Below are 27846 nucleotides of genomic sequence, written 5' to 3'. Positions count from 1 at the left end.
AACATGTATTTACGTCCTGAAGTCCTCTACAGTGGACATGTATGAAACAATGCGCTGTTTCTGTAACAGCAGAAAACCGCGTTATAATTTTTGATTTGAAACCCCACAACCTTTTGACATAACTGTCTGAGGATGTGGTTTATAATACAATTTACAAGTAGTCACGATTTAAAGTTATATTACTTACACAATTTGAAAATTCCGTTGGCTAATTACAGGGCCTAACTTTAACCCCAACTGATGGAAATAATAATAACCTGAACTTTGTAACAGTTTTCGTTGCAAAATCACAATATTATGGTGAATCTGTCCGCCGTGCCGCGCCCCTACTCCCCTTCTCACACAAGAAATGAGACAGTGATGAAACAAACACAGTTCTGAGCCAATCAGCTGAGCCGTACATGTCCATGTGACTATTGAAACAGCTGCTAGATGATCAACATTACAGATTCATATGCCACTTAGAATATCAGAATACAATGAACTATTACGCCACACAACTGCGTATAAGTGGTGGACTATAGGTCGAAGAGAAATCACCAGCACTTGGTCTTATTCAAGTGTTTGCTTCAATCATCAGAGGATCAATGAAGCGAGTCGCAGCTGAGAGATGATCGTTATGAGAGGCGTGTGAATCACATCTCACTCTATTGATACAATCCATCTGAACATCACACTGATGAAGACGAGCAGATCCACGTCAGTCCCTTAAAATAACTAATTGTGTTACTTAGTTACTTTTTATGGAAAGTAATGCTTTACGTTACTTTTACATTATTTTTCTCATCCGGGCTGGGCTTGCTTGTTTGGTTTTAATATAAAAAGTTCTATTTTGGGCAAATGTAGAGCCTTTTTACAGCACACATGAAACGAACACGCCTCAGGCTGAAGTTAATGTAAATTTACGTCTGTACAGAACAAACCTTTCAGCTGCTGCTGTTCCGGATCACACATGAAGAACAGGACACAGTAGAAGAACGTTCAGCAATAAAATGGAACACAAATATTATGGTTATCTACACATAATTTTTAATTATTAGTATGGTTGCATTGTATCGGCGAAGGTCAGCAAACAAACACACTGGTTAATAGAATGCCATTAAATACATAAAGGATATCTCTATTATTTAACATATTTAATTATTGCAAGCTTGGATCATATTCTGAGTTTGCATGTCACTGTTTTTTTTTGGTTTTGAGGAACACTGAATCAGTTTTTCTGCAGGTGAGATGAATAAATACATGTTCATATTTAGTCCAGAACTACAGTAAGATCATGTTCATACACAACACTCTGCACTTACTCCTGATTTCACTCAACATGGCAACTGCTGTTACTGATTTGAAAAAGTAACTCCATGTTCTTGTAAATTAAAATGTAATGTGTTACTTTACTAGTTACTTGAAAAAGTAATCTGATTACGTAACTCAAGCGTTACCCCCCCTGACACTGGCTGTCACCTCTATATTAACACCATATAATTCATATCATGAGGTGAGCATGTGCAAATGAAGATCTCAGCAGTTTTTGGTCTATTATAGTGCTACACAAGGGATTTTCTTCTGAAAAAAGCATAATGGTGTTCACTCAGGGTGTTTCATTAACATCAGCGCTCTGAACGTCTCTCATTCATGCTGAGTGGTCAAAGAACATGCAAAGCACATGTATTGTCCATAGATGTGAAATTTGTGCAAATATGAAGAGATGTGCATTTACTCCATGAAAACACACACATGTACAGTAAGCTGAAAAAAAAATCAATGTTTTTGTAAAACGAGCATCACATCACTCATTCCTCTTCACCACACACACGTGTTCATTTCTATAGCGGTCAAAACGACAGCAGCTCAATCAGCACATTCACATTCAACGCTCTCTTTTCCCTTTGCACTGTTTGGTTACGGGACCTTATAGACAAATAATCCTTCACTTTACAGTTCAATCAATATCCTTCAGCTCCTGTGTTCATGCTCTATAATCACCTGTACATTAACCCTTACATACAATTGTGTTTGTAAATTTACACCCCACTTAGAGTATCTGCAAAATTTTATTAATGTAAAAAATACACTTATGTTTATTTTTTTAGTCCTGCCTTGAATAAGCTCTTTAATTTATTTTGCACAAATGACTTTACACAAAAGTTTAAATGTGGTGATTGTTAATACCTTGGTATTTACTGGATGATCTGTGATGTTTCGTGATAGGTGTTCAAGAGTCTCTGTTACTGTTCTTCAGGAAATTCCTCCTCCAGCATCTTCTGACACATTTTGATCTCTTTCTCAGTAGTGATTTAATGAAGTTGAGATCCATATTTCTCACTGAGAACGACTGAGAGACTCAAACACAGCTCATATAATCCACTGACGATCAGGATGCAAACACACTGTATTAAGAGCCTTTGAACCGGATGATCAGTGTGTATTGTTGTAATTTTGTTCAAGGATCTTGGTTTTTCATTTATTAATGCCCTTTAGAAGCTACAGGAGATATTTGCATATTTATATTTATAGCAGATGTTTCAAAATAAGCACAGTGTGTGTAACGTATATGATGCTCATCATTCACAGAAACCTGATTCTCCAGGCGTGACGTACGGGTCGATTTATCCCTGACCTTTCACTCGAAAGTTAAGAGGAAGTAAATACCATTAAAAGGTCACATCCTGTGCTTTTACCATCCAGCAGCCGTTTGTCTGGAGTAAAGTCATGTGAGCTGAACCTGGACCAGACGGATCTCCCATCAGGCTGTGTTTATTGTTCCTCTGGGATTTTATGCATCATGTTCTCCTGCGCTTCCACCTTCAGTGTGTTCCCATGTGATGAGTGCAATACACCCGCCGTCACACCCCACTGCCACAGATTAGTCCTGATCACAGCAGAGACACATCCCACAGACACCAGCCATCTGGACCTCAGCGGGACAACAGACTAATGCACACATCCACACACACACATACACCGCTCTCAACACACACACACCTCTCTAAACACACACACACACCACCCCACAAAAAAAACAAAAAAAAAAACACACAAACACACACCTCTCTCAACACACAACACACACACACACACACACACACACACACCTCTCTCAACACACACACCTCTATCTACACCAGCGGCGGTTCTACATTGAATTACACTCTGGACTAGACCGCCTTTGAGCCTTGTTTTTAAAATTGTGCCAAAGCAATCGTAAAAAACTGTAATGTATTTTTGGAGCAACATTTAATGAAAAAAGAAGTGTAATAATCGGAGTAATAATTGGCAACATTTTAAAAATAATATATAATATTTCATAGGAATATTGATGTATAATTTATTTCCGTATTCACTTGTTGTGTCTCCTAAAATGCCTGATAAACATGATTTAAGTCCTGAAGTCCTCTACAGTGGACATGTATGAAATCAATGCTCTGTTCTGTAACAGAAAGTAATTTTTTGATTTGAAACCCCACAACCTTTTGACATAATGTCTGAGATGTTGGTTTATAATACAATTTACAAGTAGTCAGATTTAAATTATAATTACACAGATTTGAAAATTCCGTTGGCTAATTACAGGGCCTAACGTTAACCCAACTGATGGAAATAAATAATAACTGAACTTGTAACAGTTTCGTTGCAAATCACAATATTATGGTGAATCTGTCCGCCGTGCCGCGCCCTACTCCCCTTCTCACACAGTTTCTGTGCATGGCACCTTCTCAGCAAGCAGAGGCACATTGACCACACCATTCTTTTGCATAGACTAGAACACTTTGTTGGCATTAATGGAAGTGCATTAGCATGGTCATACTTATATGACCGCCATCAATTCGTAGCAGTAAATGAAGAGGTCTCATATCGTTCACAAGTGCAGTATGGAGTACCTCAAGGCTCAGTACTAGGGCCGTTACTCTTCACGCTTTACATGTTGATATCATCAGGAAACATGGTGTTAGCTTTCACTGTTATGCTGATGATACTCAGCTCTATATTTCTTCGTGGCCCGGCAAAACATACCAATTTGAAAAACTAACGGAATGCATAGTCGATCTAATTTCTTACTGCTAAATTCTGAAAAAACAGAGGTGTTAATTATAGGACCTAAAAACTCTGCATGTTATAACCTAGAACGCTGTCTAAGACTTGATGGCTGCTCTGTCAATTCTTCACCATCAGTTAGGAACCTAAGTGTGCTGTTTGATAGCAATCTTTTCTTAGAAAGCCATGTTTATAGCATTTGTAAAACTGCATTTTTCCATCTTAAAAATGTCTAAATTATGACCCATGCTCTCAATGTCAAATGCAGAAATGATAATCCATGCGTTTATGACCTCAAGGTTAGACTTTTGTAATGCTCTATTGGGTGGTTGTTCTGCACGCTTAATAAACAAACTCTAGCTAGTCCAAAATGCAGCAGCTAGAGTTCTTACTAGAACCAGGAAGTATGATCATATTAGCCCGGTTCTGACAACACTGCACTGGCTCCCTATCAAACATCGTATAGATTTTAAAATCTTGCTTATTACTTATAAAGCCCTGAATGGTTTAGCACTTCAGTATTTGAACGAACTCTTGTTACATTATAGTCCTCCACGTCAGCTGCGTTCTCAAAACTCTGGCAACTTGATAATACCTTCAATATCAAAATCAACTGCAGGTGGCAGATCCTTCTCCTATTTAGCGCCCAAACTCTGGAATAACCTACCTAACATTGTTCGGGAGACACACTTAAATCTAGATTAAAGACCCATCTCTTTAACCTGGCTTACACATAACACACTAACACATTTCTAATATCCAAATCCGTTAAAGGATTTTTAAGCTGCATTAATTAGGTTAACCGGAACCGGGAACACTTCCCATAACACCCGATGTACTTGCTACATCGTTAGAAGAATGGCATCTACGCTAATATTAGTCTGTTTCTCTCTTATTCCGAGGTCACTGTAGTCACCAGATCCAGTACGTATCCAGACCAGATGGTGGATCAGCACCTAGAAAGGACCTCTACAGCCCTGAAAGACAGCGGAGACCAGGACTAGAGCCCCAGAGACAGATCCCCTGTAAAGACCTTGTCTCAGATGACCACCGGGACAAGACCACAGGAAAACAGATGATTCTTCTGCACAATCTGACTTTGCCGCAGCCTGAAATCGAACTGCTGGTTTCGTCTGGTCAGAGGAGAACTGGCCCCCCAACTGAGCCTGGTTTCTCCCAAGGTTTTTTCTCCATTCTGTCACTGATGGAGTTTTGGTTCCTTGCCGCTGTCGCCTCTGGCTTGCTTAGTTGGCGACACTTCATTTACAGCGATATCTTTGACTTGATTGCAAATGATTGCACAGATACTATTTAAACTGAACTGAGCTGCATGATGACATCACTGAATTCAGTGATGAACTGCCTTTAACTGTCATTTTGCATTATTGACATACTGTTGTCCTAATTAATGTTGTTCAGTTGCTTTGACACAATCTGTTTTGTATAAAGCACTATATAAATAAAGGTGACTTGACTTGACTTGCAATCTCTAGCTCCTTATCCTAAACCTACTCTTTATCCAGTTAAAACCTGACTCCTAAAACCAAGTCTTGACCCTCAAACAGGCCTTTAAAGGGCTATCAGAAAGTGAGGACTGGCCAAAATGTCCTCACTTTACAAGATTGTCCTCACTCCAATTATCTAAAACTTATACTGCTTTTAGGTACAGCCTATAATAAACACTAAATCATAACCCTAACACTCATTTTGAATAAATTTCTTTTGCACCAACAGGAAACAGATAGACATACAGGAAATGAGATTATGACTTTTCTTCTAAAGGTAACAGGACATTTATAAACAAAAAAAATCCCTTTTAAACTAAGCACTAAACTTTGGACTAAAGCCAGTTTGAGAACAAGAAACACAGGGTTCCCATCCACAAATCAATTAAAGAAACAACTTTTATTATAAAGGTACATTTCCATGTTGTCTGTATAATTTAAAGAATCAAAATCCATGAACATACATAGAAATCGGCTTCACCAAGCCTGACCAACACAGGAACATTAAAATACATCAATACAGAGTATTATTAGAGCAACAACTAATCCAAACACTGTCATGTTGAGGAGCTCATCTGTCTGATGGACACAGATGTGAATAAGTTCAGAACACACACACACACACACACACACACACACACTTCAACAACCTAATGCCTTGAGAAAACTTTCAGAAGAACATCCTGAACACAGAAGCCAAGAGCTTGAGCAAGAACTAACACACTGATCTAAAGGAGAACAGCGAGAAACTCAGAAAAACTTCCAACCAGACACCCTGCAAATTTCTGCAAAGAACCAGTGAAGGAGATTTACTTCTGTCTCCAGAATCACAAACTAGAATGAGACGCCGGTCAAACGATATGATCCGGCCAGCAGACAAGCAGGAACGTGAGGTGTTTCTTACCTGAGCCGCGCTTGGACACCACTTTCAGACTTCTGATGACTGTGGCATACAGCAGGATCTGCAGAGGAACCCGAGATCTCATGTTCACCGCGTGAGTCTCCTGCAGAAACACAGAACACAAAGTCACACTCCTCAGTCTGATCCAGCGCTCTTCATCACATCAGACAGCAGCACCTGATCTATGACCTCAGTCTCTTCTGGTTTATATGTGCGTTTATCTCTCTCTCTGTACACAGCCAGGTCTGCAGTGCACACACACACACACACACACACACACACACCAGATGTCCATCTCTGTCCACATCTCATTTGTTCAAGAATTCCCACAGAATCCCAGAGCCTGCCAAAAGCGAAGCCACAGATTTCTGATTCCCTGTTCAATATTTCCAGCCAGAATACATCATATGCTGCAAACATCTGCAGACGTGCCCTGAAATGACATCCACGCGCCAACAGGACACCCTCATGGAGACAAATTATGAAAAAACAATGAGACAATAACATGTAAGAAAGAACAGATGGTTGTTATTACACAGGAGTGTATATATATATATATATATATATATATATATATATATATATATATATATATATATATATATATATATATATATATTAGGGATGCACAATATTATCAGACTAATATCGGAATCGGCCGATGCTGGATTTAAATGTAAATATCGCAACAGCCCAATATGAAAAATTATGCCAATATGTCTTGCCGATAAGAGGAATGGGTTAACACACGTGTGCTCAGGCTGTGCTAGTGATTAGATCACGTCAGTGTGGGTCATTCTTGAAGCAAGGTTTTGCTTGAATAGTGATTATATTTGACTGTTTCGGATCGCTGCATTTAAACTGAGAAAGCACGTACAGAATGACGCGTTCATTGTGTGATAGAGTAAACAGTAATAGTACATGCAGCGGCAGCCGGGTCCTAACGCCTGCTCGGTAAGGCGTTTTTTAATCTGTAGGGGGCGCTGTTGGCCTACTTCGGGTAAAATGAAAACAAAATACACAAATAATATTTAGACTGTGTTTCTGATTAAATTAAGCAGTAATTGATGTCATAAGACTATGAGTATGTTGTGATTTAAAGTTCAGAAGCTATAGCTTACATGAAAGAAAAAAACACAAACATGCCACTTAAATTAAATAATTTTATAAACAAATTATGAGCTCTAAAAGATTTTCAGAACTTTTAAAACAACCCTTGCTTTAGACCATTTACAAATGTTAAATCTTAAAATAAAATGTTAAGGTTACCACTGCATTTGTTTAAAAAAAATGCAGCGATTGAATATAATTTGCTTATAAATTCTGCACAGGAGGGACTTGGTTGTCATTATAAAAGAACTTCATTGTTGTTTATTTAATTTTATCAAATAAGTTCTTGTTAAAAACTAACCAAAATTAAAAAATTATTTGCTTTTAATTTCTGCACAGGAGAGACTTGCTGTTGTTTCCAAACAAAAGGAAATATACTGGTATCGTCATCGGCTATTGGCCAAAATCCAATATCATGCATCCCTAATATACACACACACACATACACATATACACACACACACACATATAATTTATGCATCATTTTAATTTTTTTCCTTGTATATTGCTGACTCTAATCCAACTGATCAAATCTTCTGCATTATTTTCTGTCGTTTTAATGCATTGGCAATGCAAAGTGTACTTTTAAAGTACCAGTAAAGCTGCTTGAACTGAGAGATGGAGAGAGAACAGAAGAATTTGTAAATCACTTTGGATAAAGGCATCTGCTAAATGACTAAATGTAAATCACCAGAACTCAAACGAACCCAACAGTACAAAAGAACCATCATGAAAAACACGCAAAGTTAACCCTTCACACACTCTACAGGCTGGTTTGTATTGGTTTGGGTTCATCCTGCAAACATCTCTGAGTTCTTCATCTCATCTCTTTACTGCACAAAAGCCAAAGTATAAAGTGTGTTCTCCGCTTGCCAAACCTACTGTAACAGTTTATAGCTTCCCATGGTTCCGGTGTGTGTGGCTGCAGATCATCTGAGGATCGCATCTAATGCATCAGAGACGCGCAGCACATTAACATGGATTAAAGGCTTTAGCGATTCCACAGAATTCACCATCCACAATATAACGTTCTGAGCGTCAAATGCATGCAGCATTTGAATATGCACAGCATCCTTCTGTTGTTTCCAGGGAAACGATCGCATTGTAATTGTTGCGACAGGCATCAGATTGATGCGTTAGTCCCACCTGCACTTCTCCATTCTGATTTCCAACCAAAAACATGGCCTGGAACACTGAGCAGATCTCTAGGATAACTCACAGACCACCTCTCGCTTTCTGCCTGTCTCTCTGGCTCAGGAAAGGAAGGAGAGAAGAACATCAGATCACTTCTCTGCCTCTTTAGCTTGTCTTCACTTCTTTTAGCTCCTATTATATTCAGCCAAATTCTGTTGTGCATTTAGAAACTGTGCCAAACAGAAGAGAAAGAGTCTAGAGGTTCCACTGTCTCTCTCTCCTGTTTGTGGAACAGGATGAAAAATTGATGTGCCAGCTGCCTTTGCCAGTCATTAACATTTCTATTTGAGAGAAACTGTAGCAAGAGCCTCCTTCTCTACCTTCAGCTCACCCACGCAAAACCTCAGCTGCTGCGCCCTGAATTATTCTGTTTCGCATTATCCGCAAGTGCAGAGGTGAGAGAGAGAGAGACACGTGATCCTCCGTTTCTATTCAGATGAGGAACGTTACAATCACGCTGACAGATAAGTGTTTGACTGAAGGTCAGCGGAGCCCGTAACCCTTCACACACACACACACACACGCACTAATCTTACTCTAAACACTATGAATTATACATACACACCCAACAGACTGCAAAAGCTCTTCTCACTCAGTGTGTCTGTACTGTTTTCCAGTACAAATATCTACAATGACATAATGACATTTTTAATCTTTTTTTTTTTTTCTGACCGCGCTGGCAGATATTGGTTATTCATTTTAATGAATTTCCCAGGAAAAGAGATTTTGCATCTTCAGTATACTGATTTAGGAATGTTTAGATATTTGTAATAGATAACATGACAAAGATACTGGGCAGAAAATGGAACAAGTTAAGAGAAAACGTCTCAGGTTACGAATGTAACCATGGTTCCCTGAGTAGGGAACGAGACACTGCGTCCTCTAGGGGTCGCTATGGGGAACACCTCGTCGTGACCCGTGTCTGAAGCATACAAATGAAAAAACACCAACGAGTTGGCCGGCGACAGCCTCTGACGTCACTACCGGTGCGACTATAAAACAGGCATCGGGAAAACACGTCATTCACTTCTTTGTCTGAAGCTTGCGTCCGAAGCATGGCAGGGAGCTAGAGGACGCAGTGTCTCGTTCCCTACTCAGGGAACCATGATTACATTCGTAACCTGAGACGTTCCCTTTCAAGGGAACTTCGAACTGCGTCCTCTAGGGGTCGCTATGGGGAACAGTATACCCACGCCGCCATGCTGAGGGGAGTGCAGGCCAGAATCATGGCGAACACTAAGTACCAACTCTACCATTTCAATGGGAGTTGCCCCCGGGACGTTTAGACGGCTGTCTGTGACAATACCCCTTACGGCCAAAGGCCTAAGCTACATACCCAACTTAATTGTTAGGGCCTCGGCCCGGTGGTAGAGCTAAAGGCTTGGAATCAGGAAAGATTCCTTTAAAGGGATACAGCTAGGAACCTAGCATTTTACACTAAGTCTTGCCTGTCACACAGGGGCTACAGCTTGCTTCCGCAAAAGCTTGCTGAAGGAGCTGTCTCAACAGATCTCCAGTAGCAACACCCTGTTTAGATAGGTATCCGAGGATACATGCGTGGAGTGGCGCCCAAGATGAACGGGGCTTTTACCAGCTCAAGAAAGGGCACGAAGCAACCGCGCGAAGCCCTCACCATATAGGATTTTATAAAGAACGCAGAGTACTAGCGTGCGAACTTACCACAGTGTGGATTTCAGAAAGTGTGCAAAGACTTCACGTGCACACTTACCATATCATGGATTTTCAAATACTGTTCTAAGGAAGGGCTCTCGTGGCACTCTGATAGAGCAGCTCATAGATGGAATGGTGCATCTCAAAAAAGTATGTTTGAGAGTCATCAACTCGATCTGTGGAAATAATGCTGGAGCGCTCTGGGAAAAACAGTGAACTCAGTCTCATATGAGAGGAGAACTCCTGAATCCAGAGTAGCGCGCTCATAGGCAACCCTTCTTGGAAAAGTGGAGCGCTGCTAAACTACCACGAGAATCGCCCGAATAGCCCCTCATGTTGAGGGAAGCGATGCTTGAGGTGTATAAACAAATACACACTGGCTGAATGGAGCCCAAGGAACCAAGGTCTAATCATCTCAAGAAAGGGAACGAGGCGGAGCGCGTAACCCTTACCATACAGGATTTCAGAAAGTGCGCAGAGTCTTGCGTGCACACTTACCAATATGTGGATTTTTAGAAAGTGCGCAAAGTGTTCACGTGCACACTGACCACCATGTGGCTTTCAGAATGTACACAGAACTTAGCGTGTGTACCTAAAGGTTCCTAAGCATCGCAGAGGCGCTGAACCGCACGGGAGAGGCAAGCTCAAATTTTATAAACCTCTAGCGAGGGGAGCATCACCTGAGGCAGCATATACAAGAAGACTTCTGTAACTGCCCACCTTCACTTCCCGCTGGATGCGAAAGCACCTAAGCGGCCAGGAGACCCCTCAGGGTGACCTGGCCGGACATCCATGAAATTCCCTGCAGTGCTGTGCCAGGCCTGATGATCAAGGAGGCTCCCGCAGAAACCTGTGATCTCAGCCGCCTAATACCGGAACATGAAGCCGGATGGCTGGTGCTGACGAGTGTTTAGTAAACACTGTAACTGAGCACTGCAAAGGAAAATCAAAAAACTTATTAGTAGACACATAACCACCAGCAATTTACACATAAGTATATACAGAAAGGGCCTATTTTTATACTCCCACCCTCCTGCGCTGGAGCCCCGCTCAAGGGGGGCCTCCTTTTAGTCCGGACCATCAGTAAGGTGGTTGCTATGAACATAGAACCAGCCAAAAACATTATAGGTCCAGCATAGGAGACTGTTATGCGTTAGAGGTTTCCACCTAACCTCGATCAGGTGGAGAGCTGGTGGTTACAGGGGAATTAGGAAGGGGAGGATAAAAGCAGAAGTTAAAAATCCCTAAAGGGAACGAGTAGATACCTCAGTATCACTCTGACTCAGACGAGAACGCTGCCTCGTCTGGATCACATCCCTTAGGTTCTGCTTACCCCCTTGTGACCCACAATTCCTCTTAACCCTGCCCGCAGGTGGGGGAGGAGCGCGAGTCGCGACACTAGCCTTCTGTGCCTGTCTTTGATCCTCAGATCGAGACAGGCCAGGACCCCTATGTTGTTCGGGCTCAGACCTGGACCTTCGTGGAACGAAGGATCTGAAAGCAGCGGAGTGCGCCTTCGTCTCCCCGAACTTCTCGATCACCGTCTCAACGGAAATACCGAAAAGTTCAGAAGGCGAAACCTGAGCATCGAGAAGAAAGCCTTTTCTTTCTTCCCGATGTCTGCCAGGTTCATCCACAGAAGTCTCTCCGCCACCACCACCATGGCCGCCATAGTCCTGCGCTTGGCAGAGGCGGCCTGCTTGGTAGCCCGGAGAGAGGCCTGTGGTGCGGCGCAGCTCGGCTACCTGATCAGGAAAAAGGCCTTCGCCTCTATCCAGGTCTCTCAGCAGATCAGTCTGATATGCTTGAAGCATTTATTTTGTAATAAAGCCACAGCCTGACCTGCTGCTGCGTATGCCTTGCCATTTAAGCAAGATGCATTGCTTGAAGGGGCTTAGATGGCAAGGAGGGAGATTAAGAGAGGATGTCTCCCCCGCAGAATGAAAGCTCTTTCTGCAGGGGGCATCCTCTCATAGCCATTTTCGCACATCGCCTCGATGTCGGCAAAACTCTTATGCTGAAACCGATGGATGCGAGAAGAAAACGGCCTCTTTCATTTCCTTTCGATCTCTGTATGGAGATCAGGCAGAAATGGAAGGCTCACCTGAGCTGGAGGGCTATGGTCGGAAAGATAACGCACATCGAGGTGCGATCCATAAACTCCAACAGCTCTACATACGCAGGGCAGGAGAATTGAGAAGGTTCAGCCTCAGCTTCTTCACCATCCTCAAAATATCTCCTGCTTTTCCTGGGTAAAAACCCAGCAGAGCACTAACCTCAGTATCAGAAAGTGTTAAAGATATAACATCATCCTCCCGAGGCTCTCTCTCGTAAGCCGCCATTTTGAGCGCGAAAGGTAAAGTCCCTCTTTAAACCATTCAGACAGATCCACCTGAAATTCTCACGAGCTCATTCTCCTCCGTGCCTCAGCAACGGCGGGTCCTGAACCGCGGGAAGCAGATGGCTGCCTTTTTTTTTTTTTTTTTTTCGGAAAGAGAGACGAACGAGAGCGGAGCTTTTTTCTTGAAATAATGCTCGCAATGCACGCAGATTGCCTCCTCAAAGACATCGCGTGCGTGCTCTTTACCCAAACAAATCACGTAAAGATCGTGTGTGTCATCAGGTGTCAAATAACGCCGACACGGATGCATACATTGTCTAAACGCTTGCTAGTAGTCGCCATGATAGACAGAGAAAGAGCGCACTTACCGGTTCTTTCAGATGCACGCTTCAAACAAAACAGTCAGTGAAGACGAAGAAGAGAATGACGTGTTTTCCCGATGCCTGTTTTATAGTAGCACCGGTAGTGACGTCAGAGGCTGTCGCCGGCCAACTCGTCGGTGTTTTTTCATTTGTATGCTTCAGACACGGGTCACGACGAGGTGTTCCCCATAGCGACCCCTAGAGGACGCAGTTCGAAGTTCCCTTGAAAGGGAACCTTGTTTAAGGATAAATAACCAGTGAAGGTGAGAATCAGACCAGCAATTGTGCTTAATAAATTGAGAGTATCAGAAATCGTGATCACGATTAAAGCACGATTCATCGCACAGCTCTATCTGAACTGAATTGAGCTGAATAATGACACTACTGTCTTTTCAGCACAATCTGAATCTGAATTGATTTTATTATTTTCCAATCCTTACTCATGAAAGTGCAAATTTTTGTTTCTATTTGACATATTATTTATACGCATAAATATAATTTTGTGTGCATATGATACGCAGTGGGTAGGATTAGGGGTGTGGAGTATGTGTATCATATGCACGGTAAAGTCCATTTCTGAGTATCAATAGCACTATTTTCTGTTTGTATTTGGCATAATATTTGTACGCATTTCATGAGACCAGGCTCTATTTTCCCGTTCATCACTGTGAAGCTGCTTTGACACAATCTGTATTGTACAAAGCACTAAAGAAATAAATGTGACTTGACTGTTTGCAGTGCTGTTAGAAGAGACTGATGATTACTCATCTTTTCAAACACTGAATCTTTTATTTCATTTTTACTCATTCAAATCCATTTATTTTAAAATACAAACTGTAAATAAATCTGCTGTTTCACACAATAATAAATCACTGTCATTTGTCATTTCAGAGACAAGAAGAGTGAGTGCCAGAAAGAGACAATTTGTTATTGAGCGTGTGAATCATAAAGCAGTGCGCTTTCCAGAGAACACATCTGTCGCGTGACTTACCTCACACGCAATCATCAAATAACACTCTCTCCCTCAAGCATCGCACACGGTGGATGTTTCTCCCAGAAAACGCTCGGAAACTCCACTGTAGCTGTGCTTTATAGCATCCGAAGCTCATTTCACATCACTGCCTCTGAACAAAAGCCACACACATCCTGAACTACGCAGCGCTGTCCGTCTGTGTCAGGAAGAGCTTTATTGAGTTTGAGTGACTCGTGTTCCTTCTCCTGCTGACCAGTGCTAAAGAGCCTTCACCACGGACTAACACACCTGATACTATCCGGTTAGACGGGTCTCACGCTCCCGAGATCTATCAGAGAAACACATTTAAAGAGCTGCTCTCAGCGGACGGACACGGCTCTCAGGAATCAAGCACTGAACCACAAGGTCACTTCTGTATAAATGTACTTCAGATACTGGCATGCTTAACATTAAATAATGCAGTGTTTGTTAATTTGTGTGTTACTGTGTTATGTTCTGTGTGAGCGTCACTTTATCTGTTGTCTCAGTCTTTACATGTATGTCGTGGCATCATGTGACTTTATGGTAAAAGTATCTGGACTGAAGCATTAATCTCCAGAAACATAAAAGGACTTGTATATAATTAATCCCTCCAACTGACATCTGTATGCTACACCACACTAATATTTATCAACATCCATGCATAAATCCATCCATCTATATATCCATCCATCCATTTATATACACATTCATCCATCTATATATCCATCCATTCATCCATCTATATATCCATTCATCCATCTATATATCCATTCATCCATCTATATATCCATCCATCCATCTATACAGCCACTCATCCATCTATTTATCATCCATCCATCCATTTATATACACATTCATCCATCTATATATTCATCCATTCATCTATATATCCATCCATCCATTCATCCATCTATATATCCATCCATTCATCCATCTATATATGCATCTATTGTTCAATTTTTATATCCATTCATCCATCTTTATATCCATCCATTCATCTATATATCCATCCATTTACTGTATATATCCATCCATTCATCCATCTACAGTATATATCCATTCATCCATCTATATATCATTCATCTATATATCCATTCATCCATCTGTATATCCATCATTCATCCATATTTATATATATATATATATATATATATATATATATATATATATATATATATATATATATATATATTTTATATATATATATATATATCCATCCATCTGTATTCGTTCACTCAAAATGTCTGAATTTCACTAAATTAGCTCACACCAAAAAGAGTACATGTCAAACAATGAAGTAGGGAGACGAGAACATCCCCGTCCAAAAGTTCAACGCTAGATCAGCTGGTTTAATGTTTAAAATGGTACAAACTGACAGTAAAGTGTGTTTGTTTCTTTCTTTACAATCAGTGACACTTGATATGTTTGTGATTTGATGCTTTCATTGGCTGCTTTCAGGACCGAGCTGGTTCTGTATGGATGCTGTGATTCTGATGTGTCTCCCTCAAACATTTAATACACACTCACACACACACACACACACACACACACACACACACACACACACACACACACACACACACACACACACACACACACACCAGACAGCTCCTCAGTGGCCTGGAAAAAAGGAAACACAGGCAGATGATAATGAAGATCTGTGATTCTGCATTTGTGCGTCAGACTCTGGAGGCGGAGAATGCGCTCGTGATGCTCAACGCATGCAGAAGAGCTGCAGAGAGAGGCACTTCTTTACTGTCAGGATGCCCAGTGTGTGTTTAATAAAAGATAAGAGAATCCAACCCGAATCTTTCCAAACACACAGCACTATTGAAATTCAGTCTTAGTGCTGCTTTACGGCCCATTACGCTCTGCGTTTAGCACAACTCGCACGTGTCCTACAGCAGCGGGACAGATGCGTCCAACCCTCCTTTCACTTCCGCTGCTTATCTGTGATGCTGAGAATACGTCTTCTTTCTGTGCAAGTATGGAAATTACAGAGCGTTTCTCTTCACATCTTTTCCCAAGTAAACCGAACACATTATGTCTTGTTTAGATTCTGTGAGGTAAAACATTCCTGGTCTTCATAGAATAAATGTTTAAGCATTCAGTGAAGAACCAGAAAGTGTCTCTCTTCACGTGAGGATGACCGCTGGGTAAATATACATGATTGACCTTAATACCTCATCAACACAATAGGGCTGTCAATTTAACATGTAAATTTGGTGCGATAAATTCTGGAAAGCATAATGTGTTAAATGGTTAAGGCATGTAACGCAGCCGCCCCATCCAGACCTGTCCATTGTGCAGCGACTGATGAACATGACTGCGTGATGGAGTCTAATAAAATGCAGTTATATAAGCCTAAAATTCACAACAGTTCAATGAACAAGAAGTTAATATTGTGTTACATTTTAGGCACAATATTGTCTGTTTTTCTCAATTTTGCAAATGAAAATAGTTGCAATCAAAGCCACAGCAGAACTGTTGAACGTCTCTGATTAACACATAGTGGTGATTCATTAGTGATTGAATCTGCCGTTTTGAATGAATCAGGTGAGTAAATCATTCAGTGAGCCATTCAAAAAAGCACTTGCATTGCTTCTGAATGAATTAGCAGTATGAACAAATCGGCTGAATGAATGATTCAGTGACTCACTCATTGAGACAGTAATTTGCTGCCACCTACTGGCTCTTTTGATTATATTACAGTTTTTTCAACAACTTACAATCTTAAAACTTCAAAAGTCTCTTTTTTTAATAACTTTTTCATAACTTTTTCATAACACACAAATTCAAGAATTGCACACAAAATACAAAATGCCTCTCATCTCTTGCAAAATGAAGCACTGCATTCACAAACACATCTCAAAAGTAAACATTTGCAAACACCTTTGCCATAATATTAATTCCTGTTAGATTTGTGTGTGTTACATAGAGAATTGTGTGTTGCATTTTGCAAAAAGTGTTTTATGAAATTGAAAACCGAGTCAAGGCTGAGAATTAGTGTATGGTTTTGTAGATTTGGTGTGTGCTTCTGCTGTTGGAGTGTCAGCTTTCAGAAACTGTGTGACAAGGAAAGATGCTGTGTGTAAGCAGTTGAAAAAGACCTCTAAAGTCATTAATTTGTTTACATTACCTGTGGATAAATGAACAGCTAGAGCTTTACGATTCTGGATAAACTGAGAATGGAGAATCTTGATTTTTAAATTGTATTCCTTTTTTTTAAATAGATATCACGATTCTCGCACCATGTTTCTGAAAATATAGACAACAGCAAAATAACGTCATTTACTAGAGGTTCTGACAAAATTAAAATTGCTGCAATCTATTTATAAATTTATATTTAATATTAAACAAATTGTTTAAAAAAAAAGTTAAACAACTGATTAAATGACTGGCTCCTAAAGAAAAAGCACTTTCCTGAAAGAATCAACTTTTTTTGAACAAATCTGTTTTTTAAGGCACTTGTCTCCACCTGCTGGCGCTACGTTGTAATTGAGACATCTTTATTTGAAGCGTCACTTTCAGAAAGGTTATTTATCATATCTGCTGTACTTCAGATTACAATAACAATAGGGGGAAGTCGTGGCCTAATGGTTAGAGAGTTTAACTCTAAGGTTGTGGGTTTGAATCTCAGGCCGGCAACACCATGACTGAGGTGTCCTTGAGCAAGACACCGAACCCCCAACTGCTTTCCGGGCGCCGCAGCATAAATGATGTCCACAGCTCCGGGTGTGTGTTCACAGTGTGTGTGTGTGTGTGTTCACTGCTGTGTGTGTGCACTTTGGATGGGTTAAATGCAGAGCACGAATTCTGAGTATGGGTCACCATACTTGGCTGTATGTCACGTCACGTCACTTTTTTCTTTTTTTTCACAATATAAAAGACTTTGGAAAGATGTTTCATATACATTAATTGCCCTCTCTGGGTCAGCGGCAGCACAAACACAGATTTGAATGTTGTGATTCATGGGTTTAATAAACATAACCTGCACAGATTTCTACAGCTTCTACAGTTTACATCACATGTGTGAAACGCTCTGGACCACATCACCGTCACCTTCTCAGATGACAACATACGAGCAGAGAAGGGCTGGAGGAGGAAAGGATGGGGATTCTGCAGCGTTGCAGCTCAAAGCGACTGCATCCATCTATCACAAGATCACTGCAAAAATCTAAACAAATTCGTGTTTGGCATCTGCCGCTGAAACTGAGGATGATTTCATTTGCTGAAGCAAATAAACTATTTTCAATCATCTAGAACAGTGTTTCTCAGGTCTGTTCCTGAAGCCCCAGCGCTGCACATTCTGAGTGTCTCTTTATCACATCATTTGAGTCATTTTGAGTCTCTGAAGACCTGAATCAGGTGTGTTTGATCAAAGCGTCTGTGCAGTGTTGGTAGAGCTCCAGGAACAGGGCTGGAAAACTCTCAACAGACTACAGTATGTCAAACACATAGAGGACAATAAAATAATGTCCAAATGGTTCAAAAGTTATAAACTAACCCTAATGCCCCAGAAAATTACACACATAAGACTCTAAACATTACCCATGAACACCACAGCAGAAGACCACTCAATACTGAGTCCTGACCCAACAAACCCCTTCACTGCTGTACTGTTACACAATCACAAAAAAGGCAAAAATTTAGGCAATACAACAGCTCGTCACTGGAGCACATGCCTTTAGAGGAAAACATCTGATACCCCTAAAAGGTGTATATGACTGCATTAGTGTAGTAATATATACCTTAAAGCACTACTATGTTCAGGTGACATGCTGTTGTACCCCAAAAGAAACCATTTTTGGACATTTTGCACACTGTAAAAGCAGCAGAACCCTTGGAGAACCTCTGGACAAATGGACAGTTCAGTTCAGACCCTGGCGTTGCCAGTGCCATTCTCTACTTTTTGAGCTACAGCAGTATCACCCATCAGAAGGGAAAAGGTTTTAAGGCTCTTGAAGTATATATTATATTGGGTGACTTTAAATGCAGACCTTGAGCCAAAAACTCACCACCAAACACCAGTGACTTGTACACACACTATATGAACAAAAGTATTAGGAATCTCCCTTTTTTAGAACAGATGAAGGCACTTCTAAAACTGTGGCAATAAAGATGGAAACATAATTCATGTATTTATAAATTGTATTTCCATTTCTGTTGCAACAGTTTGGGAAGTGTCTAAAAGGACTGTATTCATATGTACAAGTCACTGGTGTTTGGTGATGAGTTTTTTGCTCAACGTCTACATCCAAATTAACACCACACCACACAAATACTCACACAATAACACAAAAAATCATTTCTCCCACAAGGAAGCTCACAATACACAACAACAGCAATATAAGAATAAAAAATACTCCTGTCCAAACTGTTGCTATAAAATTAGAAGCACACAATTACCTAGAATATCATTATATGCTTAAACACTAAGATTTGTACTCATGGAAATTACTAAAGTAGTCAAACCTGTTCATTGGCAATATAGTGTGTGTGCATATATATATATAATACAACACTGAATATTTAACACTACATTCTACAGAAGCATCCTGGCAGGTGTTCAACATACCCTGAACCAGATAGCTTCATATGGAAGTGAACCTGGTGGGAAGAACTACATGTGGGATGAAGCATGGACCTGAGACAAGACCGAAGGTCCCGTGATGTTGAGCTGAAGACCCAGCAGAACATCTCCCACGATCAGAGCGAGAAACCAGGCGTGAACCCCACACATGGAGAAACACGCAGAACAGTCCTTCTGATGACTCACTTTCCCACAGCGCTGATGGGATGCGAGAGTCCACTCATGCGTGGTCACCTACACCAGCTCATCCGTGACTCAGAGACGCTTCGGCTTTCTGTGAGAGGGACGATAGTGGGCTGATTCCAGTGGGCTCTGCTGGCCGACGGATCGCAGCCAAACTCACTTTACTTCAGTCGATTGTAAAAGGAGAGACAATAGTACAAAGACAGAGACATAAAGAGGCTCCTCTGCAGCTTCTCCACGCACATCCAGCTTCTTAAAAACTGAATATTTATCTTTAATATCTGAGTCATTGTCTCTAAACACACTTCAGGGGCCTCATTTATAAAACATGCAGATTTGATCTTAGAGTGTGTGTACGTTAAAATCCACACCAACATACGCAGTGTTGGGGGTAACGTGACTTACGTAGTCAGATTACTTTATTTCAAGTAACTAGTAAAGTAGCGCATTACTTTTAAATTTACAAGTTTCTGAGTTACCTTTTCAAATAAGTAACACAAAATATTTTTTCACTGACAGCTCTCCTGTCCTCATGTTGAGAGAAATCAGGACTAAGCGCAGAGACAGAGGCTCTTCCTTCAGCCTGAGCCTCATTCATGTCACGTTTGATGTCAAATGGCCCTTACAGTTGCCCAAAAATATAACTTTTGGGGTTTGTGTTATTAAAAAAACAAATAAGAAAGCCCAGCTCAGGAGACAAAAAGTAACACAAAAGTAACAGAAAGCATTACTTTCAATAAAATGTAACTAAGTAATGCAATTAGTTGCTTTTTTCTGGAGTAACGCAATATTGTAATGCATTACTTTTAAAAGTAACTTTCCCCAACACTGCTTATAAAACAGTCTCAGACGTGGGAAAGCTCTTAGGCTGGGTTCTAAGCAGATATACTTTTTTCTTCTTTTTTTGTCACAGTATTGCAATTATTTGGAAATCTGAGCGATTATTGCTGCTCGTCATTCTCAAGTAAAGGATTTGGATGTTGATTGGTGCTCTATTATAAGCTAATGACATTAATTAGGGGGTGTTTACAAAGTGGAGATCTAAAACCATTCAGCTGCACACAGTTTCAAGATCATTTGTGATTTATAAATTTCACAACTAAGGTGTTTTTCATTTTTTGTTCATATGTTCACTACTATGAAACACACGCACATTAGATCAAATGTAGGATGGTTTCTACAAAACATTTTATAATTACATGGAACATCATGAATTAGGCAGAAAGCCCACACTTACTGTTAGTACCTGACCATGAGCACAAAGTCTAAAAATAACAGACAACCGTTATAAAACACACACACACACACACGGCTTCAGAGAGATTACTGCCACCTTCTTTCCAGATGAATGTCAAATCAGAGTTTGGCTTAGCTTTCCTCCAGAGTAAATTTCATCCCATCATCAGCAGGAAGAGCTTCTATTCCCTGAAGCTCACAGAGACGTCAGCGCCGCTCACAAGCCTCAGAAACAGAGGAACGCTGGAAACACATCCACAGATCCAGAGCAATCGTGAAGACTGGTTCCCTCAGTGGGTTACGCAGCGACCGGATCGCAATCTGACCGCCAGGGGAATGCTTTACGTTAGTTACACGTGAAGAAATATAGAGAAATATAGAGCAAAACGACCCAGGAAACAAATTTAGACTAAAAACTTTGTGGGAACATTGTTTTAAATGTTTCTAAAGCGTTGAGATAATTACGTTGTTTTAAGGTTACAAAAATATTTCTGACAATGTTCTACAAAATTTTTCTCCCAAAATATGTTATTTGAACGTTTATTTTTAATATTACAAGAATATTAAAATGTTCAGTTTTCATGTTTAATGTTATGACTACAAAATAAACATTACCAACAATATTACTTACTTTTTTTACACATAATATAATTTATTTTTAATATTCTCAGAGTGTTAAAATGTTCAGTTTTCTTTTGGTGACTTGAATGTTATTTAAAGGTTACAAAAACGTTTCTTGCCACATTCTGTTAACTGCATTTGTACTCAAAATGTAACATTTTATAAACATCTGTTTTTAAACATTGTGTCATGATTTCAACATGAACATTTCTTAGAATGTTCATCAAAGTACAAACATCATAAGTACTTTCCGAAATGGTTTTCTCTCAACGTTCTGAGAACATATATCAAACATTAATAGTTATAAGAATGTTCCATTAACATAACTTTCAGAACATTTTGTCCTAACATTTAAATACGTTCCCTGTTGCCTGGGAACTCCCAAAAATCAAGATGAGAAGTCCATCATTAATAACATCCCTCAGGACCGCAGGAGCATCTTTCTGCCCTCAACACCTGAAATAAATCCTCACACTGAACACTGACGTGTTTTATAGATGTTATCCTGCGGTATGTTTGAAAACAGCACTTTGCTCATTCTTCTATAATTATTATACATGCAGCTTTTATGAGCTCATAGTAATTAAGAGATTAAATGAAAATGGAAAATACTTCATTTGTCACACTGCAGGAGCATGTAAAATGAACTAGTGAAGGCAACACGATTATTAAAAACTAAAAAGAAATGGTGAATAGGACCTAAAACTACAGTGACATATTTAGTCCACCAACATGTTATGCATCATCAACCCAAATATTAATGTTCAACTTCATTAATTCACTGAAATAGTTTGCATTAAACTTTCCAAAAGCTACATATCTGACAAGATGAGGTCTTTACAGCGCTGATATTTTGATATCAATGTGAGATTAATGAGCTGCGCAGGAGTGAGCGTTCATGCCCGAGGCTGACGAGTCTCAAGATCGCAGGAAATCATGTAATTGGCATCTATTTAAGATCTGAGAAACAAGCTCCACCACACCTCCGATCAGTTTTCAGGCCTCACGGCAGAGAAAACCAACTGAAAATTAAACCTTAAACCTGAAAGGAAAAAATGAGTTTGAATGGAGGGAAAATCAAACACATATGTGTTCATAAAAACAAACAAACAAACAAACAGAGGATAACTGAAAATTAGTTATATTTCTGAAACCGTAAACCAGAATCTTATCCTTTTTTTATGAACAAATCTCTGTTAATTTACAGCATGAAGAAATCCTATTTTGATGAATGAATAATGTGCTTTCTGTGCTTCTCTCCCTGCCCATCATGTTTAAATAATCTGATCCATCTGACATCTTGCAACAGTTTCTCAGCAAACAGATGGTTATAATAAGGCCAAATGACACAAGAAAAGCATTGAAATGATGGAGGAACTGCAGTTTTGTTAAGAAAGAGCCACTACGTCCAAAACACAAACAACTTCAGCTGCACAAACCAATGAAGCATCCACAAAAACCAGCCTGAACAGACATTATACAAGACAAACAAAATCTACAAGCTGACTTATCATCTGAATGCTAATATTCAAGTGCAGGCCTGAGAGACATTAACCTTATTTCACTCGGGTTTTTTTACGTTTACTGGAATAATTTTTCTTCTCTCTCTCTCTCTCTCTCTCTCTCTCTCTCTCTCTCTGCGGTGACAGATATGATCCTTCATGTAACGCGCCTCTCTCTCTCTCTTTCACACACACACACACACACACACACACCTGCTCTGTCCCGCTATCGCGTCATTTCTGAGATGCTGCAAACACGTCTGTAAGAATGAAAACTAATTTCACTAATAAATTACCGAAGATTTCAGTCCAACTCTGGTCTCTCTCTCGCTCTCTCTCTCTCTCTCTCTCTCACACACACACACACACACACACACACACACAGTTAAAGCAGAAACACACTCATTTAAACGCATTAGTGCGTTAATTTTTACATGAACTGTAGAAATCGCTGCAGTGTAAAGTGCATTAGAGACAAAATCATTCACAGCAGAGTCAAATAAACCCGATCGTGTTTATAATATTACGCTTTCAAATCAGCGATTTGTAAAATGAATCATAAAAATCAATCAATTTGTTCACAAGAAATATAGCTATATTTATTTTTAAGTTTTTCTAATTTTCGTTGGAGGTGATTAATTTGATTAATTTCACTGATGCGACTGAACAACAAGACATTTAAATTCTTATTTAAAAAGAATTTCGGCATCAAACTTTTACAGATAATGAGCGAGAATAAATGTGCCAAATTTAGAATCGTCTCACCCAAAGAGATGGATCCAGATATCAGCAAAGAGCGAATGAAACCATCGGGTCTGAGGAAGCAGTCTTCTGCTCTCCCAAACCAATAAAAGATGAAGGGATTCTGAGGAAATCAGGAGGAAAAATCCACATCAGCTGCATTTGTCATGAGTTTAATCCTCTTCGTGGCGCGCAGGTGATCATCGGACTGACAGTGAGATCAGATGATGAGGATCAAGAGGAGGACGAATCGAAGATGAAGATTAGGCATCAGTTAAACGTGTGTTTTCTCGTGATTGTGTGTGTTCTGTAGCAGGTGCAGTATCTCCATCATCGGCGGATCGCGGAGCATCTCCCGCACCTTCAGCCCGCAGTGCGCCTCACACCAGCGGCTCAGACACACAGCAGAACACCGCCGGACTCCGCTGGAGCTCCCTACAGCAGAGAGAGAGAGAGAGAGAGAGAGAGAGAGAGAGAGAGAGAGAGAGAGAGAGCCCTCGCTCACCACACCTAACAAATGCAGACGCGCACTGCCGCCCAATGGAGAAGATCTTCTGATTCCAGCAGCCATAATGCAGGTGAGACACACACACACACACACACACACACACACTTTGCATCAACAGGACATTGAATGTTCATGTTTAGAATGATCCGGGATACTGCAGAGCCACTGAACGAAGCCAGTGAGTGATTTTACTTTAACATTTTGATTGGATTTCGTCCAACACAGGGTACACTAACAAACTCGCACAGATGTGAGATTTCCAAGGACTCTCACGAGTCTGCTGTGATGGTTGATGGCTGGACTGGGATGTTCCTGGTGTGTGTGGAACGTGAGGCTCATGAATGGCTCTTGTTAGATTCCTCCAGGACGCCGCTGGCCTCTGAGGCCCCTTCTGTGAGGGGAATTTCGATGAAGGGCTTCGACACCGAAGAAAAGAGCCCTCAGAGCCTGAGTGGGCCCTCTGTCCTCTCCGTGTCAGAGCCACGGGACAAACGTGACTCCATAATAAATGAAAAGACGGACAAATGAGGCTTTGATTGCGGCCAAATTAATCGGTTCCATCATCTAGAATCGTAAACATCCACAGAAAAACCAGACAGACAGGATGCGCTGGAGTGGAGTTCAAAACCAGGAGTTCGCTCGGGTTTTAATTTGAGCAAAGTAAAAACTAAAAAGAAAAAAAATCTAAAGTATTATAAAAATGCACCCTATTTTGCATACTACATATATAAAAAAAAAGAGTAAACAGATGAATTGGGGGGCTTTTTAATAGAGATGAATGGCAAAAGTGCCCCGATCTTCCTACTGCTGAAGTACATTCACAAATAATTTCTTCTTATAAGATTTTTTTATAATATTAATAAAGCAGTTCATCATTCAACAAAAGATAAGAATCATTCATCATTTTTTCAGTTCATTTATTTGATTTTTTAAAAAAAGTTTTGAAAAAAAAAGAGGCAAAGTTTTGAAAATGTGTGGAAGCTGTTAAAAAAAAAAAACTAAGCATTGTTTTTACCACAAATAAAGACAAAAAAATATGGTTACTATGGTAACCACAAATAACCCATGGTTTTGCTACACTAACCATAGTTCAACCATTGTATTTGTAGCAAAACTCTGGTTATATGGTAATCCATGGTTACTACACTTATACTCCAATAAAACCATGGTTAATTTTAGTAAGGGGAAAAATCACTACCAATGCTGTCCTTTTCCTGAGAAGGTCAGCCATCTAACCACTAACTCAAGCCATTTCAACCCTGATCAGCGTCAGCGGGGAACCAGACAGAGAAATCGCTGTAACACCGTTTCTATCGAGGATGAAAGTCCTGTCGCGAGCACAAACAGTCAACGATCTTCAAAATAGACTGTGTATTATTATCGTATCATCCACTTCAACAACGAAGCCAAGAGTGCAGACAGAGCTCGAGGATGAGTGCTGCTTTCTCAGGTGAAGGTTTGCTTGATTTTCAAGACGTCTTGATGAGCAGAACCAGAGGCTGGTGTTGTTAGGTTCCCCTGCAGCAGACACACACACACACACACACACACACACACACACAGAGAGAGAGAAAATGAACATCAGCAGTGGGTTTCCACAGGTTCAAGACAGACAGCAATAATAACACTGAGACTAATGGCTTATTTCCTCTTTCTGACACTCAGATCAGATCGTGCATTTCAGTCAAGAGCCACAGGTTGAGTCTCCGTATGGAAGAGTTCCCTTTTTAAAGGTGTCATATGATGCTGCTAAAATGAACATTATTTTGTGTATCTGGTGTAATGAAATGTGTTTATGTGGTTTAAGGTTTAAAAAACACATTATTTTCCACATACAGTACATTATTGTTTCTCCTCTATGCCCCGCCTTCTGAAACACGGTGATTTTCACAAAGCTCATCTCTCTGAAAGCGAAGTGTGCTGTTATTGGCCAGCTATCCAGCGCGCTGTGATTGGCCGAATGCCTCAAGCGTGTGACAGAAATGTTACGCCTCTTAACATACTGTGATGCCCTGTCCGGCCGGAGCGACGAGACATAAACATAAAACCCATTATAAACATGAAATAAACATGATTTTTAGTCGTGTTTTCTTTTGGAAGGCCAAACAAAGTAGTTTTCGCTTTCTCAACGAAACAACTCACACACTGGCTTGAGTGAGGAGAGAGGAGGCGGGCAGCTTGAGAACGGTACGCAGGCAGATTCTACGAAGGAGCGTACTGTGGTCTTGCAGCAACCACACCACATCTACGAAGGAGCCCTGTGGTCTGGCATATCGTCCTCTTTTGGAAGAGCTGGACGCCACTTTGTCCACAGTGAAAGCTGATTCAGTGATCCACAGTGCAAAGTTGATGTATTTCCTCAGCGACCAGCATAGATCAGCTCCTGGCATGACGAAGCGGATATCGTCCTCTTTTGGAAGACCAAACAAAGTAGTTTCTCTTTCACAGTGAAACACACAGCGTCTATACGACATGGCGGTGGCAGCAACAACAATACTACAACAAGAATAAAAGATACACCTTCTTTCTTTGTGTGAACATCTGGGCGGCGTTATGCAAATCTTCCCACATAGTGACGTAGAGATGTGGGTGTGTTAGAACGAGTCGTTTCAGGGGGTGTGGACCAGTCTTAACTTTTATAAAGAATATCTCTTTGGGTTTGAGACTTTAGTCTTTGCAACTTCACAGATCTTCTTTATTCACCAAGAGCTTGTAACACTCCAAAGAGAAAGAAACATTTGAAATCACGTCATATGACCCCTTTAACTCTTTCTCCGCCAGTGTTTTTGCTGATTTTCACTACAATTTCATGGCCCCCAGCATATTTTGTTGTATGAATATCTGAACATGCAATACATCAAAATAAAGATCAGATTCTCTACTTTCAAACACAATTTTATTCTAGCTCCAAGCACTGTTTTCTTTTTTTTTTTAATCAACATTTGAATGTAGGTAGGTTTCACAAAAAAACAACATTTTGAGCAAAAAGCTGAGAAATTTTCATTTTAATCCAATACAGCATCTAGATCATATTCAGTAATATTATCAAAGCAAAGCTGCAGTAGATGGCTTCCATCAGCACTCCCAAAGATTCACAAGCCTTTACCTCTTTCTGGATTGACATTTCACTCTGTAGCATCAGACAGTATTCATTTATACGCGTTAGTGTTGATGATTGTATTATTTTTCATATGCACATGCTTACATATGAGATCGCTGGTTTCTGCGTCTTCCTTGTCTGTGGTTTTGATCGAGAGATTCTAGACTCATTCAGGAGATGCGTAAGAGCGCCGCCTAGCGTTTAACAGTGAAAACCCAGAAACCCAGAAAATTCTGTTTGGCAGGGAAAGAG

The 27846-nt window shown here is 40.4% G+C and overlaps 1 protein-coding gene across 4 annotated transcripts in view; it reads right to left on the bottom strand.

Annotated features, from left to right (window-relative positions):
• LOC109112414 (interleukin-1 receptor accessory protein-like 1-B) overlaps positions 1-24447 on the bottom strand; it is a 215856-nt gene extending 191409 nt beyond the window's left edge. For all 4 annotated transcript variants that reach the window (XM_042766929.1, XM_042766931.1, XM_042766930.1 and 1 more), the window contains exons 1-2: positions 24011-24447; positions 6442-6541 (exon numbers count right to left, since the gene is read on the bottom strand). In XM_042766929.1, coding sequence (XP_042622863.1) covers positions 6442-6523 — 82 coding nt within the window. In that variant the 5' untranslated portion in view covers positions 6524-6541; positions 24011-24447. The remainder of the gene's footprint in view (positions 1-6441; positions 6542-24010) is intronic.
• Between the last annotated feature and the right edge of the window lie 3399 nt (positions 24448-27846).

This window comes from Cyprinus carpio, chromosome A11, assembly GCF_018340385.1.
Source record: "Cyprinus carpio isolate SPL01 chromosome A11, ASM1834038v1, whole genome shotgun sequence".
Classification (NCBI taxonomy): domain Eukaryota; kingdom Metazoa; phylum Chordata; class Actinopteri; order Cypriniformes; family Cyprinidae; genus Cyprinus; species Cyprinus carpio.
This window is presented reverse-complemented; position numbering and strand designations above follow the sequence as displayed.